The 21,778-nt window shown below is 39.1% G+C and overlaps 1 protein-coding gene across 2 annotated transcripts in view; it reads right to left on the bottom strand.

Moving 5' to 3' along the window:
• Positions 1-2,168: 2,168 nt before the first annotated feature.
• The window catches only part of LOC149024315 (uncharacterized), a 51,026-nt gene continuing 31,416 nt past the window's right edge, over positions 2,169-21,778 (bottom strand). The window contains exons 6-8 of one of the 2 annotated variants that reach the window (XM_089144614.1): positions 11,665-11,785; positions 3,848-3,990; positions 2,169-3,750 (exon numbers count right to left, since the gene is read on the bottom strand). In XM_089144614.1, coding sequence (XP_089000740.1) covers positions 3,649-3,750; positions 3,848-3,990; positions 11,665-11,785 — 366 coding nt within the window. In that variant the 3' untranslated portion in view covers positions 2,169-3,648. The remainder of the gene's footprint in view (positions 3,751-3,847; positions 3,991-11,664; positions 11,786-21,778) is intronic. The other variant, XM_089144613.1, reaches the window with a different exon arrangement.

Here is a 21,778-nt window from a genome sequence, read left to right as displayed (position 1 = left end):
GATATGGTAGATGTGTGCATGCAATTCGATTGAACCAATTTCACGATTTTCAAATATCCAATTTTGACTTAATTTGCAAAAATCCCCTTTTTTTCCTTCTTGCTGAATTTTTGACTTTAGACAAAGATTTTGATGGATTATTTTCAAATAAATCTTTCTAGCATGTTATTCCAAGTATTATGCACTTGCTAGTATGTTCAAATTGCAATTTTGCCAAAATCGAAAAATTTTCGAAAAATTATGAAAATGCCCTTCTTGCTGAATTTTTCGTAATAACACTAGCATCAACTTCTTTTGCCTTTTCCACAGACATCTTTACCATGCCGCCACAAGGACGAGGACGTCTAGTAGGCGCTAGGAGAGGTAGGGGCCTAGTATCAGCTCAACCACGAGCGGAGGTCATTTGAGTAGATCGATTCGACACGCCCCAGGCGGAGTTCTTATACGAGGCATACTTCGAGTATTGCCGTATAGAGTTCGGTCGGCTACTCCACTTACCACAGCTTCGGATCTTCAGGATTAGACAGATATTTGACACCATGCGGTGGACTCATCTCTTCATGGCAGACTTTCCCGTTTAACCGGAGTTGGTGAGGTTGTTTTTCAGCAACCTTACATCAATCGAGGAGGCTAGAGGTCAGAGTTCCTTTCGATTGATCATTCGGAGTCGGGTCTGCTTAGTTGATAATGATCAACACCTCTTAGTGAAGAGATCATAAGTTTGACTTTTCTTGATAATATATGTAATATCCCCTCTCCTTATATATAAAATACTCCCTAATATATTGTATTATATTAAATTCACTTTAAAGTTATCATAAAGTATTATATTAATTTATTACCCAAAAAATATATTGTAATAATTTCATCTAAATGTTTCCTTAATTGGTTTGAGACTAAAAACTTAGGATCATTGATATCTCCCTTCCTCCCCCGCCCTCCCCGAAAACAGGTGGTTTTTATTTACCTAAAAAAAGGGTAGCTTTTATATTAAGGGAACATTGACATTTCTATGACCAATTGAGTAAGGAGAGGAGAAACTGAAGCCGACGGTCGTTGTTATACAAGGAAGTTGGGAGATTTTTTGTCCTATCAAGTTCTCACACTAGGGGTGTCAACGGTGCGGTTTGGAGAGGTTTCGGACTGAAAATCCCCAGCCCAAACACAACCCATTTAAAAGACAATGGATTTGGTGCAATTAATCGGTTTGATTTAGTTTGGGCTAACGGTTTAGACTAAATTAAAAATCATATTCAATACTTAAAGGACATCCCTTGGTTGAAATTTAAACCTTTAATTCCTAGTAGTAGCTGAATCAAGTTGTTGTAGTCATTGTAACCCAAGCATCATCTTTTACTGTGTCCATACTATTCAAATTATTAGCTCTGTCTGTTCAGTCACCATGGGATGTAAAATTCAGACTCATTGGTTTATCTTGGTAGATATAAAAGAGTTACAATGGAGAACTATTAAAACATGACCGAAGAATTGACTTTCTTGAGAGCATATGACTTTATCCAATAATATAGGTCCTTTCTGGCATTGATTTCAATACTTGTGCAAGACATGGTTGGCTATTCATTGATGTGCATGCACCTACCATAATAGACTTGAATCTAAAGCAAGAGTAATGCAAAGTAGAGCAGTATATACTTTCCTACTTCAGCAGAGAACAACTTTAATCTAACTACTTTCTTGCCATTTGGGTTGGAAAGAGATCCAAAGTATATTCTTTGGTTCAGTTTTATGTTCTTCACAGTTTTCTTTGGAGTGATATTTTTTTCTTTTTCTGGTAACCTTCTTTGGAGTAACTCGAAATCACATCAAAACATCATTTGTGCTTCAATGAAAGTTCATTTTGTTTCTTTTCAAGTCCTCCACAACCCAAAAAGAAGGAAGGAAGAAAAGGATATTACTTTTCAAATTCAATGGTTCATTTAATATTTTAATTTTAATTTATACTAACGGGTTAACGGGCTGTCTTTCTGGCCTATCAGTTTGGGCTAGCGGGCCGCACACTGGCTGGACCGGCCTAGCCCGAAACCGTTCGGGCTAAGGACCTTTAGTCCAAACACAACACATTAAGGTTCGATTTGAACCGGTTCGAGCTATAACTAGCCAGTTCGGTTCGATTTCAACGGTTCAGGTTGAAAATTGACACCCCTATCTCACACGGTCAACTTGGAACTTGGTGTAATTTATCATTAAACGATGGACATCTACCAATGTTCAAATCCTAGGGTTTTAGCCTCTACTACAAATTTTTGGGAAATATATTTTTATTTGAAGCTCATTTTTCATAAAATCGAAGGAACAAGTTTTTAAATGTTTCCAAAATCTTGTTTTTGACATGAAATGGTTCCCTTTTGGGTTCTCGAAAAGATTAAAGAAAAATAAAAAGGTAGAGATCTTACCATGAAAAGTTTTCTTTATTACACTAGAGAAAGTTTACAAGCAACCACTTTATAAGGTGAGTGCACCATTTGTAGATTCTTATGGAGTCTTCAAAGATTTCTCCAAATATCTTTACTTATTTATTTTAGAAAATTCACACCTAAAAATAGACAAATATACCCAAATGGAAAGTTTCTCTTTTCTTCGATTGTTTTTTGACGCTTAAGACAAGAACAGAAACATTACCAAACGGGTCCTAGGCAACTCCAAAACAACTTCGACTCATTTTGCCATTCCTATTTTTGGTCCAGCAGCTCAAAAACTACACTAGCAAAGGTTCCCTTTTCTCCAATAACAAATGAAACAAAAACTTTTGTCAAGATTTACAGAAGTTGGATGTATCAGTAACCCATCTATAATGGGCATAGCCCTTTCAACCCAAAAGCCAGAGGAACCATCTAACTATATATGCTTAAGATCATTCCCATACGTAAGCAATGTGTGACCATTGGAACTTGGAAGAGGCGCTTGAGGCCCTGGGATACGCCTCTTGACTTGCAGATGATATTTGCTCACTCTGCTATCATATTCCTGGCCCCATTGAAGCCAAAGCATGCACCGTGGCTGCTTAATATTTGTGAATCCCTACCTATAAACAAGCAATGAAAGAACACTCCATCCTCTACCTGAGAAATAGATGATGCTTTCTTCTTCTTCTTCTTCTTCTTGAACCTATAACTCATTTGGGGTGCAACATCAAATAGTAAAATAATCTTTCTGTTGCAACTTTGGGGATGCTGATCCTCTTAACAGTCAGAATATTTAAATAGGATGGAAATCCCAAGCAACATGTAGCCGACCCCATGGAATTGGGATAAGGTTAAGGTTCTCATTTTTAGAAATCCCAAACAACAGAAGAAACAGTAACAAATTATGCTTGCTTGGCTAGCAAAAACAAGAATCTTGCCTTTAGAAAGAACATAGGAAATGCAAGAACATAGTATGGGTCATATCTCATGTATTGAGGAGGTCTGACTTTAACTGATTAAGAATGTCTGGAAGCAGGCAAATTTGGTTTTATAGTGCAGTAATTTACAGATTAAAGGGGGGGGGGGGTATTTTCAATTGAAACCAAACCTTTAACATGAACAAAATTACCCATGTGATTGTCAAGCTGAATGAGAACACTCATAGCTTACTGAGGGTAACTTGCTTTGTAGCTTCATAATACAGGCAAAAGTGCCTGGCTAGTGGCTACCGCCTCAACAAATTGTATGCAGGTAAGTCATTTATGCTGGTGACGTCTTCAAGAGCAAGCTCACGCTCCAACTGCATTCTTGTTGCCTTCAGGACCTCCTACAGAGAACAACATCAAGGTGTGAAAGATCAACAAAGAGAAGCCACACAATCCTGACATAGAAATAGGAAACATCAAAGCTGGCGGCGTATTTACATTGAATTCCATGTAAGTAGCACGCTTTGCAAGCCATTGGGCATCCATCATTTGAAATGCAACACAGAAAAGATTATCAAAAGCCATTTCATCTTCTTTCAACAGCTCTAAGAACTGGTTTCCTGCCACTGACGTTGGCTTGCCTGCAAGAAAATCAAAACTCTTTTAAGCTATATTTTCCATGTAGTCCTTTCTCCCTTTCTTATCTATATTTACTATTTTCCATCCTGATAAGGGAATATTCTCCCAATTGACACCAGCACTCATCCTGAGAGGGGTTATTTTGGTTGTTTAAGTTTCCTTTTCTGATTAGACTTGGTCACAACCCCTTCTATTTATTATTTAATCAACATTTAGGGAGGCTTCACTCGTTATAGTGAATCCTCCATTGATCATAGCTTCATCTCTTTCTTTGGTTTCTTCTCTTATTAGTTATCAGAGCAGAAGTTCTATGAGTGCTACAATCCTTGCCTATTACTTTTCTACTCTTTTGGTTCTCAAGTTCTTATTGGTTTATCACTGCTAGATTGGTTTCGAAGACCCTTTCAGCCCCTGATGCCGTTATTTGATGTTTGGAGACTGGTTCATAGATTGAGGAAGAGAACTAGGTCCCCATCTTTTCGGTTGCTTGAGGATCTTTATTGTCTATCTTCTGTCAATAAGTAACATGCTTTGGGTGGACAGCTGTGATGACTTGTCTCAGAGGCCTTGTCAAGTCCTGGGTGGACAGCTGCAATGACTGACAAATTGGCGCCCCTAGAAGACAAGCATACTTGGGACCTTGTTCCCTTGTCTCCAAGGAAAACTACTATTGGATGTTGCCGGGTGTTTGTAGTAAAGGTAAATCCTGATGGTACGCTTGCTAGATTGAAGGCTAGAGTTGTGGCAAAAGGATATGCTCAAGTGCATGGTGTGGACTATCTAGATACCTTTTCTCCTGTGGTGAAGCTTACTTCTATTGGTATCATAATCTCCTTAGCTGCAACATATCATTGACCTCATTTCAACTAGATGTAAAGAATATTTCCTCAATGGGGATCTCCATGAAGAAGTCTATATGGAGCAACATCTAGGATTTGTTGCTTAGGGGGAGAATGGTTTGGTATGTCGTTTGAAGAAGTCTCTATATGGGCTGAAACAGTCACCACGTGCATGGTTTGGCCGATTTACCTAAGTTGTGACAGAGTTTGCTATGACTTGGTGTGAGAGAGATCACTCAGTGTTGTTCCGTCAATCTAGTACATGGAGGATATTTTTGGTTGTGGATGTGGATGATATTATCATTACTGGAGATGATTCAGCTGGTATTGATGCAGGAAAGACCCACTAGTTGAAATAGTTTTGGACTCTAGACTTGGGAGGGGTCAAGTATAAAACTTATGCTTGAAGATGGAGATGCTTGGGGATAGCAGTGGCTCAGTCCAGGAAGGGGATGTTCTTGTCCCAACTTAAATATGTGGTTGATTGGCTATCTGAAACAGAAATGCTTGGTTCAAAGCCTTTGCATGCTCCAATGGATACAGATATAATACTCATGCTTGAAGATGGAGATGCTCTTGAAGATCCAGAGAAGTATTAAAGGCTAGTTGGAAAGCTAAATTATTTGGTTGTAACTCAACCTAACATTGCTTTTCCAATCATGGTAGAAGATCTTGCTCTCGAGCGAAATCTCGCCTCCTAAAAAAACCGATATCTCGACCATCTCAGCGAGATCTTGGTCGAGATATACAATTTTTTGGGGTCAACTAGGTGGCCCATCTCGGTGGATTTTAAGGTCCCAGTTGGGTTGAAACTTGGTATTTATACTATTTAAGGCATTTTGAACACATTGGTAGCCTTAGATTTGTCAGAAAACAACCCTATGTATGATTTCTAAGTCTATCCATAGTGTGAAAATGAAACGTTGTAGGATTAGGGAATGCAAGGTTATACAACATGTAATATAGAACCTTTAAGACATATAAATGAAAAGCTAGTGTATCAAATGCATCAAACAACTTTAATGTTATCAAAATTCCATCCATATGAGTATCAAAATCTCAATTTTCAAGAATAGAATAATAAAATTATACAACCATTTGAAGTTTTATATAAGTCATTAAATCATAAGTTTATAAGACAAGTAAAGAATGATTGATTTTCCTTCGATGTTGTAGATGTGTTAAGAGTAGTTGCAAGTGAAAATTCAGCCGAAATCCACAAAAAAAGGCAAAATTTGAGAGTTCCAGCGAGATCCAGGGCGAGATATAACGAGATATAGTGAGAAATGGCGAGATATGGCAAGATCTCGAGTGAGATATCCCAACTCTCTGCTCTTGATGTAATATCCAGCCCTATTCTAACCCTGACCCTAACCCGGATCCACTGTTGTATTCAGGTCGGAAGACCCGAAGCGGTGGTAGAAGAGACCTATGGACCATTCTGATTGATGATCATGATTTGGAGACCGAGCCTATGGACATTGATGATGATACCCCTTGCTTAAATGCATTATCAGTGTTTAAGGAAAGTCTGCGCATCGGAGAAGATTAATCTAGTTGATGTACCTAATGACCTCCTGTGCACAATCCGAAGGTATTCCCCGAAACTAGACTTCTTGATTGAATTGTGGAAGAAAACCTCACTCAAATTGACCTTGTATAGCCTTTCAAATCCCTACTTGAAGTTGCTGAACTAAACTTGTTTTTCTGCTGAGAAACATTTTGGTCGATCCTTTTGATCGATGCCATCGACCAAAACCATCGACCAAAGTTTACCATCGACCAAAGTTTCCCAGTCTGCCAAGTTAAAGATTCCATGGAATATTCCTATTCTATTTATTATGACCTCGAGCCTTGAGCCCTTGTGCAATCATTTTCTCACCTGAAATCGTGGGGAGAGCTTCCCAAGGCATCTCCTTGGCTAATGTGAAGGGCACCTCATCAAAACTCATTGTTTACTATTGATTCTTGTCTACATCTTCCACACTAAGGTATGAATCACCATTCCACTCTCTATTCTACCATTTTCTATTCTTTTCTATTCCTTTCTTGCTGGTGAGACATTGGAAATGGTGCTGCAACCTTGCAACCACCACTCCAAGTGTCTACACATGATTAACCTATGAGTTTCTTAGCCATCCATTGATGCTATGCCTCCACCTCATGCCTAGCATATGTATTCCTCTATTTTTCTATTATTATCATGTCATTTTGTACCAAACTGAGTTGTAGGGCATGCTATGTTCATGTTTATTACTTCTATATGATTCCAATCGAAATTCTATTAGTTCCCCTAGCTATTACATGCCATTTCCATGACAATGCAATCAATCCCAACTCATGCCATGATGTTTGTCACTTGAACTTGTTAGCTCAATTTGGGGCTTTTTGTTTGGACCATTGGATTGGGTAAATTTCTTGACTTATAGTGTCCTACTACTGTTGTTAAGTGTTCCTCGAAGTTTCAGATTGATCCGAACACCGGAAAACCAATTTCGGATGAAAACCCCCAAAATCCATCATTCTGTCCCGAAGGAAATTTGGGTCGATCCTTTTGGTCGATACCATCGACCAAAACCATCGACCAAAGTTGTTGCTGACAGCAACCTTGGCCAGTTTTGATCCGATTAATATCCAATCTTCCTAATTTCTTCTCTAACTTATTATTGATGTTTGTTTAGGGCCTTAACAATTATTTTGGACTATTTGTTGGTACTCTCAATTCATCATCAATTCAACCCAAGGTAAGGATGGTTATCTCCATAAACATATAAATCACCAACTTATGATTTATGTTATTGTCTATGAATAGAACCTTTTGATTACTTTTAAATCTTTATAAGACTGTTATATATGTGTTAGAACAGTAGTATTGACATCTTCATACTTTTGTCATGTTACCTTACTATTCTTGTTTACTTATGTTTATGATGATTCATTTCAATATCATGATTTAAATTTTATGATAAGATGCATGAAAGATGATGAACTTGAATATGTGATTGCTTACGTATGACTTGGGATTGGGAGTGTTCTATTGACACTTCTGTCCTTAGGCATCGGAGGGAATAGTATGGAATGTTCTCCGATGGTGCCTATAGACACTTTCCCGGGTTATTGGATGACATACATAGGACTGTCTAGTTGGTTTATCCTTGTTATATCAGACCCGAATCGGAAGGGCATTGAGACCGAACAACCCGTGGTAGTGTATGGTTGGATGGGCGCTCTAGGCCGGTAACCAATCTGGTAGGGGACATAAACCATGCTACGGATACCCGAAAGGGGCCATTTATTGGTAGGGTTGCAAATGGCTAGACTTGGGCTCACGGGCGCTCAAGACCGGTAACCAATCCGTGAGAGGACGTGAGAGCTTCCCGTTTACTATTTTTGGATGACCAATAGGGTTGATGAGTCCGAAATCCGGGATTTCGCTGACTCTAGTGTGAAGGATACCGGAAAGGATCGCCGGGGGCGAGGAATGGACGTATCTGGATCTGACTTAACCGACTGAGTAGATGACTTGCATTGGGCTAGCCTTTACTGTGACATGCGCCAGTACTTATACCAAATGGTGATGTGAGAGAGTGGTGACCTATTCCCTTACCATGGTTTTTGAGATGACTTTATCGAACTTCCCTGGCAAACCCAAGATATCTTATATGATTGAGGGGGAGTGACTGACCACCCAAAGAAGTATGGTGCTATGACTTAAAGCATGTCTACCCTAGAGACTAGCATTCATAGAGTTAGAATCATACTGCATCATATGTTCCATATCACATTGCATTATGTATGTTCTGTATGTGTATGATTTCTCAATATGGAATAACTACCTTGCTGAGTTCTTCGAACTCATTCCTTTTGTACAAATGTTTTTAGATTATCCTACAGGTACCAAAGACTATGATGGCACCCTCTTCGAGACGGACTATGATTCCGCATACTACCCTTCGGGTAGTGGCATCTGTGAAGATCCGAGTGTTGGTGCAGAGGAGGATTACTATCCGCACCAGGGTTAGCCCCACGGTTTTGAGGGAGCGGCAAAGCTAGGTTTACTTCATCCGTACCATTGAGGAGACTGTTATTAGAGTAAAGGAAACCCTAGCTTAGTGCCCCATTTCCCTGGTGTATTTTTGGAGTATTTGGGCCTGTAATTAACTTGTTGGATTTATCTTTCAGATACTTGGACATGTAATTAACATTATCACACTTCTTTTCCGCTGCTCTGAGAGAGAGGTTATCATACATTCTCTCACCTTTATGACACTTTATTGTTATCTGTCTTCCGCACTCTGATTTATTTAATCTTATCTTATTCATGATACTTAGTATTAATTGTTTTTACTTTGATTATCTTTGTTCATGATTATGTCATTGTGTATGTGGGAGGCATGGACCTACGAATCTTGATCCTTGGACCTGTGGATCACATTCCGAGTATTCCAAATGGGGTACCAGCTGGGTGGATGTGACACTCAACCTCCATCTCGTCTAGCCTATCTTAAAAAACGAGATATCTCGCGAGATCTCCCACCATGTTTCCAATTAGTGTTGAGAGTAAGTTTCCGTCTAGTCCTCAGACCACTCATTATGATGCAATTATGCATATATTGAGGTATCCTTAAGAGAGCTCTTGGTCGTGGGTTCCTTTACATAGATCATGGTCATAGGAGAGTTGAGGGATTTTCTGATGCAGATTGGTTTGGTTACCGATTGATAGGAGGTCGACAACAGACTATTGTCTTTTGTTGGAGGAAACCTTATGTCTTGGAAGAATAAGAAGCAGCCAGTGGTTGCTTGATCTAGTGCACAATCAGAGTATCGTGCCATAGCACTTGTCACTTGTGAGTTGATGTGGATTAAGCAATTTTTGGGGAAAATTTGATTCTGACCATAAATCATTCTCTTTGAGTGATAATCAAGCTGCCATATAGCATCAAATCCTATTTTTCACGAACGAACAAAGCATATATTGAAGTAGATTATCACTTTGTTCGTGAGAAGCTACAACAAGGACGGATCTCCACTCGTCATGTTCAAAATGGAGAACCATTGGTTAACTTATTCACCAAATAATTTTTGGGGGCTGAAAGAGTGAAATATATTTGTGACAAGCTGGGAATGTTTGATGTTTATTCTCCAGCTTGAAGGGGAGTGTTAGAGAGCAAATACCACATTAAAAAAAAAGTAATAAGGTTAAGTAATAGGGGTAATAACGGAAATTAGGGTAGGAAAGATCCCAACGATAGTTTGGAGTCCATATTGGACTCAATTTTGGGTTATTTGTTTCTTTTCTTGTAATGGTGATCTTCCTATAATAAAGAAAGTAAGCTCTTGTGGATTCTTGTCTTTTCCCTCATTCTTAACTCTTAAATCTTTTCTCTCATTCTCAACTCCTCCTTTTTCTGTTCGATTCACACTGTTGACACCACCCAACCTGTGGCCAATCCTTTCAAGTATCAGCAAGTAGTTGAGCAGTAAACCTTGATCCAGATACTTGAGTTCTTGTAGAGGTACAGATAGAATCCACAAATAAAGCCATGCCTAGGTTAATGGATTGCCCATCAAATCATCAATTAAAGCTGCAAAATTGACCTGGCTATCTGAACCAAGAGGCGGTTGAACTCAATTCCAACCTGTGGCCCTCCATGTAATAAATTTCTCTGCTTTTATTTTCCGAATGTCCAACCTTTCACATTTTGTAGTAAAGAAAAGGAGCAAAAAAATTTAAAACAAGGGAGAACTAAGAAAAACCAACAACCATTAATGGATAACCAAGCCCTGACCCCATCTTCTTTCATACATTTTAATTTGGAGCGTACAGGCCCTTATAAGGTTGGTATTAGTGTCACTCTATAGGAATTCACCATAAAGCTTATAACATCTACTAGAGGGCCAACAAAGTAGTGAAACTGCTGCAGCAAAGTCTGAAACTGAGACTGTCGAATTCCCAACCAAAAAAAGAAAAAAGACGTTCCCACGTTAACATGATGAGCAATGTCCATAGTCCAACAAATCTTTACTTGGATTACAAGGAGTTTTATCATCGTAAGATGGTGGGAGATCTCGCCAAGATATCTCAGTTTTTCCATAAACTGAGATGAGATAGAGATCGAGTTCTACGAAATGGGATATCTCACCATATTTCGCTATATCTTTGACCCAGATCTCGCCATATCTCGTTGGACCTCTCAATTTTCGCAGGATTTTTTTACAGATTTTAACTAGATTTTAACTTGCAAATACTCTTAGCATATCTACAACATCAGAGGAAGATCAATCATTCTTTGCTTGCGTTAAGAATTTATGAATTAATGATTTATATAGAACTTCTAATGGTTGTATAATTTTATTATTGTATTCTCAAAAGTCGAGACTGTGATACTTATATGGATGACATTTAAATTATTTGATCTATTTGATACACTTGCTTTTTATTTATATGCCTTCAAGGTTCTATATTCCACGTTGTTATAACCTTACATTCCCTAATCTTACAGCATTTCAGTTTCACACTATGGGTAGACTTGGAAATCATACTTAAGGTTGTTTTCTCACAAATCCAAGGCCACCAGTGTATTCAAAGGGCCTTAAATAGGCTAAATATCAAGTTTAAGCCCTATTGAGACCTTAGAACCCACCGAGATGGGCCACCGAGTTGACGCAAAAAAAATGACATATCTCGACCGAGATCTCACTCTCGAGCGAGATCTTCTACCATGATTGTAGATTTGTAACAACTCAAGCATTCTAATCAAATGAGAAGCAATTAGATTGACACCTAATAAAGTTGCAGCAGTATACAAAATAGTAGTCCATTTTAGAGAGCTTTACCTGATTGCAGATCCAACATTTGTATCAGCATAAAAGATATATTGATGCCTGCCACTGCAAAGGGATACTCCCACTCAGCTCTCTTTCCTTCTTGTTTGTGTAACAGCTTTTGGAATGATTCCTGCCAAATGACCAAAAGCAAGCTAAGGATTGCACTATAATTGTCCCAACTTCAAAATTTTAAATTTCACCATTTGGCCTCATGCATTTTTAGACGTTCTTATGAGTGAGTGTGCACCCAAAGCCCACCATTTGTCACACTAGTGCTCTAGTCAACCAATATTAACAGCACATCACAACATCAGCATTTAACATTTGAAAACCTTGTATGGAAATATCAAAGACCTCATGCAGCGGCAATTGCATAGTAACTTACAACATTATTCGTAAATTGTCTACATCTCAGTTTTGGGATTGCTATTAGAAGGGAGCAATTCATTTCGTTAAACTTTTGGAGAAATTATTTAGCAATATAAAGAAACCAAACAAACATTTGGGTTTGATCCATTGATTTTTCTGACAACTGAAAAACCCAATATCATCCTTCCTCTGGTTCGAGTGTTGGAGCAGGAGCAAAAATCGGGCATGCATTCGCATTAGTAGTTGTGGACTTGAAGCTGCAACAGGGATAAGGCTGTCTACATTTAGTTCTCCCCAGACACTGCTTAAAATAGCAGCTTTCATGCACTGTGCATGGTCTCGGTAGGTGGAGAGGCTAGTCGTAGATCACCAGTGGAGAACCAAACAAACTTCAGCAGGGCCCCCATGAGTGGTGAGAGGGTAGGGGTTGTGCATCTGATGTTGGGCGCCCTTAGGGATCCTACAAGGCCTGGTGTACTCTAAGTGGGGTCAATGTCCCAAGGGGAAAACAAAAGGGGAAACAAAATACAAGGGCAGGGCAGCAGCATATAACTGACAAACATGCATGTTAAGAAACAACCACCATACAGAACTGCTGAAACCCAAGAACAGAGACAACTACCATACAGCAATTTAACCATTTCATGCAAGAAAAAAGAGAGAAAAGGAAGAAAAGAAATACTGTGGAGGGACAGGGGAGCCTTTTCATGCTAGGAGAGAGAGGAAGAGTCCAGCAAAGTCGTTTATTGTTATTTTTCTTTTTAATTCCAATTCCTCAACCAATCGTGAGACACAAATCCCTTCTATAAGCAAACAAAAGCAGACTCTACCTGATTCAATTGGTTTTCCAATCTTCATAAATCTACTGGCGTGGTATGTTCGCCCTTCCCAAGAATATCATCCAGGTTATGGAGGGCCTCTTCTCTAGCTTCCTTCAGAAGGGCTACAAAGGGCCAAGAAACGAACAGATTCCTCCATCCCATTAGCTGGTCCTCAATCTGCTGCCCTGAAGACAAAGGTGGTCTGGGTATCTGTAAAATAAAAAATTACAACACTGCAGGCCTCCTGAAGCTCATCTGGAAAGTCGCCTCCAAACACAACTCCATCAAGGTCAATTGGGTGTACTCTTACATCCTTAAAGATAACTACCTCTGAATTGTTCCATAACCTTCCAATCCTTTGAGTCTAACAAAAGCTTCTTCAGCACTTCCCCATGGCCCTTCATTCTATCCCTTCCATATCTTGAACAATGAGAATATTTCCTTCTGGCTAGACCTCTAGCACCCTCTGGTATCCTCTACAGTCTCATGGGTCCCATATCTATCTTCTCCTCAAGCATCCCCAAAAAGACCCCCTATCAACCTTCCTTTCCTCAACTCTTGGTCCCCTCCCCTCCATCTCTCAACGTCATTTTGTCTGGCGTTCCCACCTCCCACTGCCTCAGCCATGTCCCCCTCCACTACACTATCTACAACTTTAGTCCTGAAGACATCCCACACCTCTTCATCTCTTGCCCCCTATTGTCAAACGTCTGGAACCTTGCCCTCTACTACATCTGTTTTTGCAGTAGATGGCTACTACCTTTTGACCATGAGTACCAGTGACTATGTACCACCTTTAGGGTACTTCTGTTGCTGATACTATTGAGAAAGATGGTTTTTGGGGCCACCATATCTCACTTTTGGTTGGAGCACAACCTTTGAAGATGAACATTCGAATCTCATTCCCTGCACTTGATTTGGATGGCCATTCGGAGGGATAGTGGTCGTAAGATTCCCTTCTTCCCCTTGGTCAGTTGTAGATTCCCCATGGTACATGCACATTGTTGTTACCTAGGTCTGGATCCTTCTCTTGGAAGAAGTCTCTTTCTTCCTAGTGTAGTCCCCCCTCCCAATGCGCCCCCCAAACTTCTATCCCTTCGTTTTTCCCCTTGGGGCTGTTTTGGAATATAATTTTTTTTCATCCAAAAAAAAATGAAAAGGGAATTTTCCTACTTGTAGCCATAGAAAAAAATTCGAGGGAAACTCAAGTTTCGACCAAGTGAAAATGGGAAACCTAGGTGGGAAACTGGAAAATTTCGAGGAAACTTAGGACTTTTTGGTGCAAGTTTCGACAGGTTTTAGGGAGTATTTTAGGGTGGAACTCCGCATTTAAGCTAATTAGAGTTTAAAGAACACATTGGTTGTATTTTGCTAAAAAAGTCAATCTAGATATGTCATTCACTGTACATAACATCAATGTAGAGTTGTCCGAGAAGTACATTATAAACTTAACTACTTAAGTACAGAACATTCAATATATAATTTCTAACTTCAAAACATCAAATACAAAGTACCTGACAATAAAAGGAAAGTACAACTTAGTGCCAAGAGTGGATCCATCCTGTGACCTAAGTAGGACTATGCATGGAACATTCTCTCCTCCAACCAAAGAACATAGACGTCCCATGACATTTTATGCACATGGTTGTCAAGGTAATCGACATCTGTAACTTTATAAGTCTGGTCTTCAACATGCCTAAGATAACCAGTCTAAGGGAATACGCAATTTGGATAGGGAAGTCCTGATGGAGGGGGTGTTTGTCGTGGTATTTGGGGAAACATGAAATAAACAAAAAAATTGAAAATTTGGGAAAGCTAAGAAGCTTGTAGGAAAAAGTCCTAGGTTTCCACAAAATTTCCCAAGTATCCACGAAATTTTGGAATTTTTTTTTCTCATGAACCAGCTGGGTTGAACCAGGTTTTGACATGTTTTGAGGTTTCGAAAAGTTTGGACGAAGTTTCGAGGTTTCGACTATTTCGATCAAAACTTGGGATTCTTTTTGGTCCCCTAGCTTTTTTCGTTTCGGGGTTCCCAAAATGGGAAATTTTGCAAGTTTCAACAGAATTTTGTTCAATGCTTATTATAGCTAAGGCTATTTAATGAAATTCAAAAAGAACAATTAAGTGTAAACTACCCATGGTGCTGATTATGATACATAGATCAAAATAAAACAATTTAACTGACTAAAACTCAAACAAATCGGAACTGACTAGCATAACCAGGACAGCCAATATAGAGGGAAAAAACTAAAGAAGAAACATAATTTCTTTAGAGACAGGTCAGAGAGCCCTGAATTTCTGGTCAAGTGCTAGAAGAGAACAAATATACAATAGCACTAATCGGAGAATGGAATAGTAGGACCTAGAACTAGTTTTTCAGTTAATGAAACTCCAGAGAACAGATTATCAAAAGCATGTGTGCAGAATTTTGAGTCAATAAATTTCATTGGTACTCAGTAAAATATCTGAAGTAGAACACAACCAAACCTTGCATGAAACAAGGGGTGCAATAGGTGCATGACAAGCAGAGATACCTGACCTATTGTGAAAAGAGATAGAAGAAAATAGATACAATGTAACCAGACCCAACCCCCTCCAAGAACCAACAAAAGCTAGCCCAGGAACCAACCCAATTAGCACACCTAAGGGCTGGCAGAACCTTCCTCAGGCTATTTTGGTCACTTTGACAAATTTCGGGTTAGATCTGGGTCCCATTGAGGCCAGTGTGTTGTCTAGACCATAGATCATTTATTTGATTTTTCTGATTATTATTTCACAAGATACTTGAGAGTCCTTGTTTAGGTGAGATTCCCAGTTAAGGTGGGAACTAGGATCCCGCAACTTAGCTTCATTTTAATCTCCTTATTCAAAATACTTGAATAATAATTGAAGTTGAGTTAGTTTTGGAAAAAGCCAATTAGAGTCCAGTTGGTTTACCAGTTTTGTTGTCATTTTCTATTTCTTATTTGAAGGCTATAGAGAAAGCCCTCCAGCCATGTAAATTTTAATTTGAATTAATACAAATGTGATTTTGGAGGATATCCAAGTCGTGGTCTTCTTGGAAGGGGCATGATGGTTATTAGATCATCTTCAATCTCCAAAAGCAATTCAACAACCACAGCAGCCCTTAAGTGAACATCATCCCCAACCCCATCCCTAGCCTCCCTCCTCTTTCCTCATCCATCACATGCTTCAATTTTTATTTGCTTGAGATCCAAATTTCAAGGTCAAATCTAGACCAACCCATGGTCAAAGATCTCGTGAGATGTCGTTCTTCCAGGATGGCAAGACAAGATGTAGTTTGAGTCCAGGATTTACCCCAACTCTATCAACATCTCGATCAAATCAAGATTACCGAGACCTCAGTTCGAGAGCTCAGTCCAACCCATCATCTTTTTAACCTATTTCACTCAAGTCGAGGTGACATTAAATCTCGTCTCGACTCTCTCTCTCTCATCTCACCTCCTATCTCGACATTGGGCTTGAACCTTCATTTGGCTAGATTTTTCACCTAATTCTCGCCGGATGTTCACCTACAACACTCCTACGCAAGGTTTAGCATATCCACATCAACAAAACAAGTTGAATCAACGCCGTTTGAAGGAGTTCTTTAAGCAAGATAACATTTTCCCCTAAATTTGATTTTTGCCAAACCCTATGCTTTAGAGTAGATCCTTGAGTGGTGGATTAAAAATATGTTTAACATCTTTGTCTAATCTACACTTTAATGAATTTTTTTATTTTTTATTTTCCGTTAATAATTTATTTTTGAATTTTTGGATCTGAAAAAAATACATTTTCTAAGAAACTAAAAGTAAAAAATATTGAAAAATACTTATGTTATGAAGGTCATTCTAACATATGTTAGACTCCATTGGAAGGGCTACAAGCTCTATATTCTATAGTGGGTTCTATACTTCATGTTTTATAACCTAGTATGTTAATTGCTACAGCATTTCGGTTTCAAACTTAGGATCGAGTTAGAACCCATGCATAGGGTCATTTTTTTTACAAATCTAAGGCCTCTAATGTATTTAGAAGGCCTCAAATAAGCTAAATACAAACTTTGAGCCCAACTTGACCCTTAAAACCCCTCGAGATAGGCCCTCAAGATTTACAATATCTCGCTCGAGATCTTGGTTTTTCTCAAGGGCGAGATTGCCCTCAAGAGCAAGATCTTGAATCTTGCACCAATCTAACCGTTAGATCCGTCCCAAACTTTTGAAGCTTCATCTCCCCACTCTTTGATCGACCAATTTCAAGATATAATTTATTTTCTTGAATACACATTTCAAGACCCTAAAAACAAGGGCTTTAATATTTTTCAATTTAGCCATCCAAACCCCACCAAATTTGCAAAATCACCTTCCTATATTATTACCTACATTCCCCGTAAATTTCAGCCCATCTTGACACCTATAACCAAAGTTTTCCATTTCAAGGAATTTATCCCATATGTCCCATGTCCTTTTGGCCATAAAACATTAACCTAACTGATCCCTTAAGAAATATTTTCTTTACAACACTTATCATAAAGGAATTCTATATCCCCTAAATTCCTAATCTTAGACCTTTCCTAACCCTAGAATTATTGTTGTGGGTTATATTATTTGGCTTAAAATTTACTTTCCTTTCCCACAATTCCATCCCATCTTGGGTACTGTTTGGGAAATGAAACCTTAATTTCTTCCAATAGAATCCATAAGATTGCTAGTTCTCAAAGAGAGGATCCTGGGATGATCCAATTTAGGGTTTGATATCAAAATCCCTAAACCCTAGAGTTTGGGTTACATCAATTGGTATTAGAGCTAGATGAACCAGCAATAACCAAAGACAAATGAATCAGTAGTAACAAAGCATGGAGAAACCAATTAAAGACTTTCCAATCTCATAATCATATGCATGGAGGGATAAGGCAACCACAAGGGCCTTCAAAGATTTATGAGTTAAGATATTATGATGGTGTCAACAACCTTCAAGTATTCTACAAGTGGCTATATGATCTAGACAACTAGTTTGGTGGGCAAAACTTATTAGAGTACCCCAAGATGAGGAGAGCGTATGACCAGTTGGTTGGATATGCCCTTGTACAATGGTACAAACATTGTACAACACATGGAGACGAATGAGATATGAAGGCACTGAGCCTAACACTGCGGAGGAGATGACAAAAGCTTTGAGCTATATATTTTTCCCACAGGATACCAAGCTAGATGACATAAACCACCACACTATCTTAAACTCAAGTACCACCAGAAGTTCGCTCAATCTAAAGGAAGAAACTGAGAAGATTGGTGTAGAGCAGGAAGAAATAAAAACAGGCAATAAAGGCATGGGAATCTTTTGTATGATAGGTTTGAAGATGAAGGATGGCCTCATAGAGAAAGATTCCACCATCATCACTCACCATCCACCCCAGAAGAACTCATCAAGTCTTACTACTTCAATTAATATGACCAAGAGGTATACAAAACTCAGTGTCTTGTCTTTAAGATGGATCCACCGCCCACCAATCCGTTCACATTTGACTCCATTTGCCCAACAATTTTTTTTTACAACCTCCTAGGACATACTATAAGGGGTGCTACACCAAAAATAGCAATCCTAGCCACTATGAGAAGAGACCCTATTAGAAAGTGCCCTCAAAGAAGGGGAGTTCCAACCTTCCAAATCCACCAAGAAGTACTTTGCCCACCTTTAGAAGTAGCCCCAGAAAACCTCTTCAATGAAGGAGGACACTCAGACAGCTACCAGGATTATGATGATATAATGGAAGGTACAAAGATGCTGCACATGCCAACAAGAGTAATGCTAGAAGAGTTCGACTGAGACAGTGACATACAAGGAGAAGAATGTAGCCCTTGATTCAAAAATTGGTGATAATGCTACCAAAGCTTACAAGGACGTGGCCAAAACAATAACATCAGCTAGAGATGTGCTTAGAAAAGTGCCTTCCCTACCGGAAGATCACCATGCTCTTAACATAGAAGACAGAGTGGCTGCCCAAAAATTTCAGAGAAACACCAGCCACTATTCCATGTGAGACCAAATGTACCCTTGTTCTCAAAGAGCTTCTTGAAGGAATCAGAATAGACATTATCCAGACCATCACGGCTTACACAGTGTAATGTAGTACTGTATTTGATTGATAAAAACAATAGCCAAATAGGACCTTTCACAGGGAATCAAGTTCAGATTTGATATACTTAAAGATGAAACATAATTTAGATGTGAAAGAGGGCTGAAACTAGAGTGGTATTTTAATGATAAGAGCATAACAATACGGGCTGAATAGATCTTCAAAATAGGGGCAGAACTATGATGAAGAAATTGAAAGGATAATATAAGGGAATTGAGAATAACAATGTAATACCCGGGCTTCACACCGCAAGTTGGATTGATTGGATCGAACACCAACCTACCTTGATCAAACACAAGGATTCTCCATGGAGAAGGAATGCTAACAAAGTAATTTGATTTCAATTGATAAGTTGTGTCTTCACCTCTTACATAAGTCTCTTTATATAGTTACCTAAAGAGACATAAACATTAATGGTAACATCCAACCACTAGCTAACACCACCTACTTATTAATAAGTCAACTAATACCTAACTCTTGACAAAGGGAAACTCCTTTGACAATGAGTTCTTTTATATTCAAAGCACAACTCCTTTTATTGACTTTTCGAGAACTAGACTTGGGCTTAGGTCCAGACCATGAAAAGCAAATATGTGGGCTAACTTTAACCCACTAAAATAGTCCTAGCCCATGAAAGCCTTGGGCTGATTTGAGTGATAACTTTAGGCCTTTGATGGGCTTGACCCAATGGGTTTCTTCTTTCTTAAATATGTCTTCAATTCTGCATCAACTCTCCCCGACTTGAAAACATTCATCTCCGATGAATGAATGAATAACATGCAATGTTCATACAAATCAGGATCAAGTTTCTTGAAATCATCAGTTGAATCCAAGTACTATCATGTTGTGGACGATTCTTCCATTTGACGAGGAAAGCATGGTATCTAGTGCCATGACGAGTAGTTTCATAAGAGTCATCCAAAACCTCCTCAATGATGTTAGTGATTGGTGGCTGGAGTTAGGGCAGCCTCAACATTTGTTTAGTGTCTCCATCATCAGAGTGGTGTCCTATATAAAGATGTAAGTCAACCATGTTGAAGACATTGCTTTTTGCTCATTTCTTCCGATACCTCGAGTACATAAGCAATTGGTCCAATGAGTTTTAGCACCTTGTATGGACCCATCTTCTTTGGATGGAGTTTGTTGTTGACCCCATGTTGGAACCTTTATGGATTGACACGAACCATCACCATGTCTCCCAGTTGAAACTCCACATATCGTCGATGACGATCTGCTGTAGCCTTGTAGACATCATTGCTGAGAGCTATTCTTTGGTGAACATTAGCATGTACCTCTGTGATATGGCATAGAAACTCGTCAGCCTCAGTACTCAAACGTGCTTGTGGTGGTAGTGGGATGAGGTCTATAAGCCGTCAGGTTAACTCCAAGTAGAATCTCAAATGGAGTACGACTTGTCGTACGATTAATTAAGCAGTTGTAAGCAAACTCAGCTATGTCGAGGATGGACGGCCATGTCTTCTCATAAGTCTTCTCATAATCACGAACCAAGCACCTCAGTAAGTTTCACAAGCTTCAATTCACCACCTCTATCTGCCTGTCAGTTTGTGGATGGAATGCGGTTGAAAACTGTAACTTTGTGTTAGTTTTCAGCCACAATATCTTCCAAAAGTAGCTCATGAACTTGACGTCACGATCAGAGACAATGCTACTTAGTAACCCATGTAATCATACAACCTCCTTAAAGAATATCTTTGCAATATGAGATGCATCAAAGGTCCTGCGACATGGTATAAAGTGAGCCATCTTTGAGAATCAATCAACCATAAACATGATGGAGTCGTATCGCTCTTTTGTTGAGGGTAGCCCAAGTACAAAATCTATACTAATATCAATCCATGGTGCATAAGGAACTAGTAATGGTGAGTATAGACTAGTATTTTTCTTAACGGTGAGTACAGACTTGTATTTTTCTTGCTTCCATTGGCTAGCTGACAGACTCTGCATCTCTTGCTTACATTATCAACATCATTTGCAATATGAGGCCAATAATACCGATCGGTAGCTTGTATGATAGTCTTATCCTTATCGAAGTGACCTCCCAAACCTCTGCCATAGCTCTCGTATGTTGTGATGTCGTAGGGAAGAATTTGGAATGCATAACCGAGTTCCCAAAAACAAATACCCATCGTGAAGTGAGTATTTATGATGTTGCCTACCTTGCTGTAACTCCTTGTATGGCATGTTGAAATCTTCGTCAAATGCATACTCGTCATGTATCTGATCAATGCTAATTGCATGTGCTTAGAATGTGCTAAGAGTAAGTACTTTTCAGCTCAATGCATCAACCATTGTATTCTCCTTTCCTACATTGTACTTTATTGCGAATGCAAACTCTTGTAGATAAGCAATTCATTTAGCGTGTCTGTTGTTGATTGACTTCTGTGAATGTAGATACTTGAGGGCCTCATGATCAGTATAGAGAATGAACTCTTTGCCGATGAGATAATGTCTCCAATGGCGTATCACGTGGACAACAGCTTAGAGCTCCAGATCATATGTCGAATAGCGTCGTTTGGCATCATTGAGTTTCTCGTTATAGAAAGCGATGGGGTTGCATCAATACACCTCCTAGACCAATATGTGAGGCATCAGTTGCTACCTCAAAGATACGGTCAAAATCAGGTAGGCTAAGTATTGAAGCCTCTGTCATCTTTTGCTTGGTAAGATGAAAGGCTTTGGTTGCTGCCGCTGCCCACTTGAACTCACATTTGCCTTGATTCAAACACTCAATAATAGGTGCCATGATTGCACTATAGTTCCAAATGAATCTCTT

Source organism: Hakea prostrata, chromosome 2, assembly GCF_041222555.1.
Source record: "Hakea prostrata isolate BN-2017 chromosome 2, UWA_Hpros_2, whole genome shotgun sequence".
NCBI lineage: Eukaryota > Viridiplantae > Streptophyta > Magnoliopsida > Proteales > Proteaceae > Hakea > Hakea prostrata.
The sequence above is the reverse complement of the archived record's forward strand: the minus strand, read 5'-3'. Positions and strand labels throughout refer to the sequence as shown.